The 9,172-nt window shown below is 35.6% G+C and overlaps 1 protein-coding gene across 1 annotated transcript in view; it reads right to left on the bottom strand.

The window, feature by feature from the left end:
• The window catches only part of LOC113233093 (ras-related protein Rab-9B-like), a 21,611-nt gene extending 12,614 nt beyond the window's left edge, over window positions 1-8,997 (bottom strand). The window contains exons 1-2 of the mRNA XM_026468076.1: window positions 8,525-8,997; window positions 6,945-7,145 (exon numbers count right to left, since the gene is read on the bottom strand). Coding sequence (XP_026323861.1) covers window positions 6,945-7,145; window positions 8,525-8,734 — 411 coding nt within the window. The 5' untranslated portion in view covers window positions 8,735-8,997. The remainder of the gene's footprint in view (window positions 1-6,944; window positions 7,146-8,524) is intronic.
• Between the last annotated feature and the right edge of the window lie 175 nt (window positions 8,998-9,172).

The raw sequence follows: 9,172 nt of genomic DNA, 5'->3' as shown, positions 1-9,172 counted from the left end.
ACACACACACACACACACACACACACACACACACACACACACACACATATATACACACACACACACACAAACAGACACACACACACAAAGACGCACACGCGCGCACGCTCGCACGCACGCACGCACGCACGCACGCACGCACGCATATGCGACAATTTCTATGAGTAATTTACAGTTAGTTATGAACTCTTGTACCAATTTAAATTTATTTTCCTACCCAATGTTGTAACCATAATATCACATGTTTTGTATACGTTGTGAGTTTCTGTAATTGGGTTTTGTACTGCTTAAACACACTTGTCAATTAAGTTTAAGGATGCTGTTGAAACTTTGTTCATCGAATAAAATAAAATATAGCTAAATATGCCAGCTAAATTAAGCTGTTTCAAAAACAGGTTTCAGTTGTAATTAACTAGACGTTCTGAATAGTTGACTAATTATCGCGTGAGGAAAACTAGATTAATCATGGTACAACTGGCCAAGCCTGCGAATCTGTTCTAATTTATGCAAAAGCTTTCTAGGGCAGAGTGTAACAAGCATAATTTCGAACTTATATTTTGAGGTGTGTTTGTAGGCAACAAACCCAATCTCAGCGCCACCAGCTATGGATTTTCGTTTCACAAAATCAAGATAAAACCCTAAATCGTCCAACTTAGAGTTGGTAAGAAGTGTAAGCGTGGGTATTAAACTAGAAATCACGCAAGTGCCACGTCACAGTCCGAAATATGGACAAACAGGTAATATAAACAGGTAATAACACGTTCGGCGATAGAAACAATAAAACTGAAATGTGATCGGTGTTTTGCCCCAATTCTGAAAACGTAGTCATTGGTTACACTAACCTTACTTCAGAGGTTAATTAATTAGACCGCAGAAGTCGATATTATCAAGGTTTGCATGGAAACAATAAGCTACTTTAATACGGTAATACATGAACACAGCAAACAATATTATATGCACGTCGACACTGGAAGGCAATCTTGTCATATCTCGCAAAAATTGAGAAAATATATTTTTTACAATATTGAAATCAGAAAAAATATCCGCATTTTATGGTCTAGGAGTCGTGACGCTACGACGATATTTTTTTATTATACGACGTCGATATTTTACAAGCTATATTGTTCGAAATACAACAAGATTGCTTTCCAGTGTCGACATATTATATCACGCTTGTCTCACAACAATGCTTAGACAAAAATTCTAAATTTGTACAATAGTACGATCAAAAACGCACGTGCTTTAGTTCAATGTATAAGTAATATTATACCGACATTAGTTAATTAAAAAGCCAACTTTTGGGAAATATAATCATTAAAATTTGGGAAAATAAGTTCAAATTTAAAAAAAAGGATAATATGTATAGTGAAGGTATTGTTTTCGATGTGCGATATAATTATTAAGTCAGTGTAAAGTTTTTTAGATCAAGATCGACTTCAAGGTTCTAAGTACTGAAAAATGCGAACTGACTCGATTGCAAAAGTGATGCTACATGTTTCTATCTACACAGTATTTCCGTGAAATTTATAATGATTTCGATTTAAGTCACACGTATAAACATACTCTGCAATATATGTGCAAATTCAATACGTATATTATTCTAAGTTTCATATTAAAATGTCGCTATCTCTTTCACATTACATAGATCAAAAACACATATTGTACCTCTACTGTAGAAATATTATTTTTAGGTACACCCCCAATCTGATCGAGATATATACGTCCATGGAACCGTGGGGAGTTGTGTACCTCTCGCACATTCGCCGTATAAATTTGTTCTGTCAGACCCCTAACATCCACACTTTCAATGTGATCGAAAATTATACCCTGGTCTGCTATTTTTCACATTACAACTTTCTCTTACTACACTATTCGGCACAAAACTTTTGATTCCCGGTACTGGGCTCGGCTCGACACCGGTACTCCGTTGAAAAGCTGTAACCAGTATATTTTTCCCGGATTTTTCGTACCTATTCAATAATTTACGTAATAACGACTCCATAAGAAGAGGCGGGGTTGGCTACAATCTCAGCTTACAAACAAATGTTTTGAAACTGGGACTACGTCTAGTTTGCTGATAGTACAATATTATGGTTGCTTCGATTAATAAAATATTAAAACTACGTTTTTTTTGATGTTCTAAGATTTCGTATTTTTGACTAAAAAGAAAAAACGTTTAGAAAAATAAGATAACAGTTAATTCAAATATTAAGCAGAAAACAAAATAATAATTATTAAGTAAAATTACAAATAACGTTTTAAACGTTAATTTTCCTAAAATTTTTATACTTGACCTCAATAATTACATCAATCGGGGTCGCGGGGATTTTTTCCATACACCAGCGCATTCCATGTCAGCAGCCGAATTTTAGGTAAATAACATCCGAGTATCCCTCTGATTATAAAACACAAGTCGAACCGGATATCTATAATCACGGTACCGGGACCGACTGCCTCTCCGGTACCTACCTGGATTTTCCGGTATACCCGGGTGCAAGCTCTATTTGGCAATATGTCTTTAAGACAAACACTGCAGATATTGTGAAAAGCTGTCACTTCTACAGTACCCTCCTTTCATGCTTTGTCTGCCATACTCAACACTCACTATCAAGGTCAAACGCACCTTTCTCGACACGTTTTATCTATCCATATTCTTCATTATTTTGTAAACTGACGTTCACTTTACGAAGAGTAGTGTAAAATGACATGTAATTGTATTTGTATGAAATTTGTAATGTTGAGAGAGATAAACTAAATTAAACATAAAGAGCTCCATTTACCCGATTTCCGCTTCCTTTTACATTAAATATTACGTAATGATTATAAGTACCTTTCCCTGTGCTATACAGTTGCTTCAGTCAAGAAATTAGAGTTTCTTTGGCCTGGATCCCAGGTTATTCTGGTATAGTAGGTAACGAGACCGTGGATTTGATGGCAAAAGATGCCACTAAAATTGGATGCCCTATTTACTCTTAATTATTCTCTCATGACTTGCCCCTACTGGAAACTCAAAAGATGATGTCCATATGGGATGTCGAATGGAAAGAGAGCAGCAAAGTGAAAGGAAAGCATAAGGGCGCGTGTCCACGCTAAAAAAAGTCGCAGGGTCCATGCAAGAATTCGTGTCGTTTCTACACACGAACTGTGTACACTGCCTCGGCGCCGGACAAGAAAAAAAGATCTTGTCTACCCCCGATACGACTCGCTCTGCCGCTATTATATGGGGCGGGGTGGGGTGCATTGTCAGTAAACGAACGTTTATGGGTGTTGCTTAGTAATAACATATACTACAACATATTTCTTCCCACAGTCGGTAGTAAAACGACAGCTACCTGGAAGACTCGTAATGCATTGACACATTTTATTACTTACCTTACACACGTCTGTCCGAAAGCATTCGTATCGTGTACATACTCATCATTTTCTCGTTATGCAACAGACACGATATGTTTTCGTGGCTAGATACGACAAAGTTCTTGTCGTGTACAAGACCTTCCTCATCTTTTCTGTAGCAGACACGTCGAATTTCTTAGCGTGTACACGCGTCCTTATGCGGACATTCAAAATATCATCCCGAGTAAACCTTGGCTTTTTAAATTTAACAAAGCATCGAAATCTTGCATCTCCACCACAGGCAGACTAAGGCTCGGCCACTCGAGCACCCCAGTTCACTTAGCTAACATTAGAGTAAAGGAAACCTCACTTTGCGGGCTGGGCGAAAAAACTTCGGATCATATTTTTTTCGATTGTAACAAGTACCCCGTCTCTTTGTACGATATCCTCCTATCATTTATTCCCAAACCCACAAATTTTAATACGATTTTAAGCCACGTGGATACGACTTGCACGAACGACCTTTGTGATTATGTAACCAGCAATAACACAAGGTCATAATTTGTTCGTCCTGGCTGACATACTTACTAACATGTGTCTATATATGTTTTGTTTTCCGTCCCTTTCAGGTAATTCAACACCACTGCAGCTTCTGAATATTTTATACACATTGTGCTCTCAAACTGAATAGCAGTCTACAAAAACGCTTAAAATTACTAAGCCGAAAACTATAGATACTGGTGAAACCAAAGGGTAGCGCCATTTGGCAAAAAGAAGACGAAGAATTACAAGTACAAAGAAAATTTTAATATAATTTGTATCTGTTGTAGTTGTCGAATTGTTATACCAAATGTTGGCGAATAGGAACGTCTGTATTACAGAGATAACGTAACTGAACACCTTGAAAAGAGCCGGCATTTAAATTCAAGTCATGATATTTGAATGCTGCAGATAAAGCAAGTGGTAACTGCCCGAAGGCACTGACGCACCTTAGTTGGCTCATTAATATTCATGCCCTCAATGCTTTGACCCACCATCCAATCACCAAAGCAGAGATCGATAATTTGTACAAACAGTATTTTGTCAAAACAGTATTTTGATTATTATTAGTATATTTATTATTATTATTATTATTTACCTTTCCAAAAATGTCCAGAATTTTTAACCAACTTCAAAAAAAAGAGGAGGTTCTCAATTCGACAGTATGTTTTTTGTATGCATGTTACGCGATAACTTCCGGCATTTGTGAACCGATTTTGATGTTTCTTTTTTGTTGGAAAGAGGGTACCTGTGTTTCAATTTGAAGAAAATATCCCACTTCTAAAGGTGGCAAAATAGGGGATGTAACCGATTTCAATGAATTGTCAAATAGTACATCTATTTGACAATTCATTGAAATTCCACGAAGTTTTGAGGTCGGTCTTCTTATACTCTGCAGCGAGATTATTTAAATATTATTCACAGAGGAATTAAACTTTGGGTAAAAACTGCGGTACAATAATGTTTGTTGAACTGTGTTTTACATTTTACGTCATTTACACAACATTAAAAAAACTTACTGTTTGTATTTATAAAGTTATTGTAACAAAATAAAGCTCATTTCCACTAGTCCCTACCAGCGCTCCCCCTTGGCGGGGACAAGTGGATTTATTTTTCCACTCTTCCCTACCACACCATCACTGGTTGGGATAAAATCTCTTGAAGTGTACAGTACAGTACACATATCAAAAGCGTCTAGGGATCAAGCACGTTTTTGCCAAATACTGAAAATGTGTTTTTTTTTAATCAATGTTTTTATTCAATTCTTTATTGCATTTGCCATAATGTTACATAGGATGGAGTGCCCTCGCAGTGTCATGCCCTACTTAAGGTAGGGCAGGGCACTGCGAGTTATATTTAGAGAGAGGCGGAGGAGGATTTCCAATATTTTTGGTACATTTCTGAGCCCATTTGGATATGACAATAATTAGTCAATTATATATAATAATAATTACTGTATATTCATATTTTGTTTTTTATAACGTTAAATAAGAAAGCTTGTAGCTTTTTTAATTCAGCTAGTAGGTTTTTTTTTTGGTCAATTTCATAACTTAATAAATAAGTAACTGAATAAATAATTCAATCAATTTATATATATTTTTTTATTCAGCTTTGAATTGTGTACTATAATAAACTATAATAACTTTTTTACGATTTACTCTAGGTTAATTTACGAAGTAATTCATATGATACTGTAAAAAAAAATCAATAACATACGGAGCCCTTAGGCTCAATTTATATTGCAGCGGAACGGAGTGGAAGCGAATTTTTGTAACATAGGATAATGAACTTTATGGTCAATTGCGTAACGTACAAAATAGATACGAGCCAAAATCTTCCGCGGAATGCGCGAACACGCGCATTTTGACAATACTCTTAGTGCAGGGAATTGCTGGTATGCGTCCAAGTAACTGGTGCGATTGCATGGGACGTTATAATTAAGTATAACAGGAAAACTATTTACACAGCTACGGAACTAAACGCGTATTACACTACACAATTTTTAGGGTCCTGCTTCATGGGTGGTTGTGGCCTCTTAGTAGTGAGCCGTTTATTACACTAGTCAGCCAACCAGGCCTAAACTCATTCTGAACGCGAACGTCGAGAGCGTTGTATGTGTTACTATCATGGCGTCATCGAAGCTTGTATTTGTTGTTGTTGTTTCTCATCGAAATTTTGTGAATTTCAAGTAAAACTTTAAAGCCTGTACATTCTGCTTCGTATAGTCTTTGTAATATTTCTTCTATAGATAGGTGTCATACGTGATGTCTTTGTATTTATTTATTTATTTATTTATTAGATTTGCCAACAGAAATACACTATTTTACATGAACAAACAATAACATTACATAAAATACTCGAGTGTAAACCCAATAATAGGCAAACACAGCATGCACATATCAGAAGCTTGTGTCAAAAGCATTTTTTGTATGTTACATTACAGACAAATTGATGGATAAAACAAAACCAATAAGTAAACATGCTAAATTAAACTGTAAAGTTATGGTACTTTTAGTCTGACCATTTATACAATAAAGTTTTATATTTATTTAATGACAACGAAAACAAATCTAAGTCAGTTAATCTATGTATATATGTTTTAAGAGAATTATTGTACTCTCGGCAAACTCGGTTCAAAATAGCATTGTAGCCAACGTTAGTTCTGAACTTTTTGATTTTAAAAAGATGATAGTTACTTGGTTTGTGATTTTAAAAAGACAATAGTTACTTGGTCCTTGGTTGGTGGTACTTGGTAGTTTGTACATGTTTACCAGGCGCAACAAAACTTCTTTTTCTTTACTAGCTAGCTAGAAGACAAAATGGCAGTGCGAATCAAAGGGACGAAACGATACGATTGCTCTAAGCGTTCGTCACGCGTGACGACTGATCTCCCTAACTGTCCTAAATGTTATTTAACTGCCCTAGCTACGGGGCGTTGCAGATCGGGACGACCCGATCACCCTACATCGGGACCCTAATTCTTATTACACCTCCCTATTTTTAAGGAAGGGTCCCTTGCAATAGACGCTTTAATTTCCAACACTAGATAAAAAAAAAAATTTTGTTCTCACCTTATTACCAACAACCATGAAGGGGAACTTCTCAAATCCATTTTTAACTCCAGCATAGTGCAAGAACTCATTCAGCCACATTTTAATGTTGTTGAAGGAACTTCTGTCGTCAATGCCATATGCCAATATACATATATCCGAGCCTCTATAGAACGGGGTACGGAGGGATTTGAACCGTTCTTGGCCTGCTGTATCCCATACCTAAGGAGACATAAACATGTTTTTAAAAAGAAGTGACATAAGTACTTATGGGATTTTATAAAAAAAACCATTCATTAAAAGTGTACATGCAAAATGTGCTACCTATGGTGCAATCTCGTTTCCTGGTCTGATGCAAATGATATGCCTCTGCACCATCTTACAATGTTACGAAATTCACTCCTGGGTAGGATTACCGTTACTATCAAATAGTCTGGACAAAAAGCCTGTCACAATTGCAAGAAAGTCTAGACTATTAGTAACAAAATAAAATCGAAAATATCTCTCTGAGGCAAGAACTGAGATGAGAAGGGCCCAAGCAAGAAAATTTTTGTAATAAATAACATTTTACTACAGAATTACAAGGAGGATATTTTACTTTTTATCCTATAAATTGGTATACTAAACTGAAAAATCCAGACAGCAGATCAAAACGATGGGTGTGTCTGGAGAAATCGAGACTGATAGTAACCCGACTCATGGGCAAACATATGCCTCAGACAGAGGAGGTAGGTTACTGTGTTCCGGTTTTTTGAAGAGTAACGGTGCTGGTGAAATTATAGGCGCATGGGATTTGTCAACTCATGTTTCTGGATGAAGTAACCCACTTTGGCCACTTTAGCAACCTTTCCAGATTCACAGAAGCGCCACTGCACCTGAATGATTTGGGATTATGTTCCAAATAATAAATTAAACAAAATTTCATACATTTAGCAGGAACTCATAGACCTTTAAGAGACAGTAAGGAACATTATATTACACTTACAGCTCTTTTAATGCAGCTAAGTGTAAAATACTAGCCAATCACATCTGATATCTGTTGACACAATAAATTATATCCATGTTTTAGCTTCTCTAAATCAGTTGTAAATAAAACTAATAATGAATACAAACAACAGTTAAATCAGATAATAACAAAAATATTATAAAACCTTGACTTAAAGGAGACTTCTTGTAAGGAAAAGGTAAGGTCTTTGTAAATAGTTATTATGCAATTATTATTGAAAAATAACAAAACTATGTCTTCATACTTATTCTGATTTAAACAGAACTATTATTAAAATTAAAAAAATATAATTCTGTGTTTGATCATTGTATTCATAATCATATTATTAAACCATTTTTATTATTATACATGTATGTGTATATAAACACAGCATGTGTCCTCAAAAATAATTTCCTTTGAAATTTCGGGGTCTCCTATCCCTAACATTTAAATTATAAGAAAATACTTTAAAAAAAGAACAGAAAATTCTTCAACAATACATAAATTACATGCTCCAATTAGTACCTAGTACTGGCTGAAGCCTAAACAAACAATGACACATGCAAACCCAAACAAAACACTGTCGCAAATTAAATAAACCTGCTTGGAAAGTTACCTGAAGCGTATACTGCTTTCCATTTACTTCTATACTCTTATTCATAAATTCCACACCGATGGTGTGGAAGCTGTGATCATCGAAGTGGTTCGAAACGAATCTACTCATCAGGCAAGACTTCCCCACCCCACCATCACCGAGTATCACAATCTTCAGTAAAGTATTCCGATTTGGAGTCCTGTTATACGGGCGGTCGTTTTCCTCCACCATTATGTCAAGTAATCACCATTATCCACCGTCTACTTCTTTTATTGACCACAGCCTTGAAAGTTGGCGCAAAACGTATATATCTCTCTAATTAGTGACTCATTTAGTTTTTTATTAAATTAAGTATTGTAATGCTATTGTCAGCAAAAGTGATACAAGTAAACGTGGCAAAGAATTTTTTAATTGCACGTGAAGAATATAAAATTATTTCAAATAATAATAAATTAGAAAATACACAAAACACGCACGTCTATTACACTCGCCCAGCTGACAAAGCTGTCAAACAAAATAGTGTTGTGGTATTCGTAGTCGTAACGAACTCTGTATGATTTCATCGAGTCAGTATTTTTTTTTAATTATTCGTTAAAAATAAAATGTCAATGTAAACACTTTTAATCATCAAGCTACACATTGACGTATCTTGTTCCGTTGCACTGTAGG

This window comes from Hyposmocoma kahamanoa, unplaced genomic scaffold, assembly GCF_003589595.1.
Source record: "Hyposmocoma kahamanoa isolate Upper Pololo Valley unplaced genomic scaffold, ASM358959v1 78, whole genome shotgun sequence".
Taxonomy (NCBI): Eukaryota; Metazoa; Arthropoda; class Insecta; order Lepidoptera; family Cosmopterigidae; genus Hyposmocoma; species Hyposmocoma kahamanoa.
Note: the sequence above shows the minus strand (reverse complement) of the source record. Positions and strands in the feature narration are given on the sequence as shown.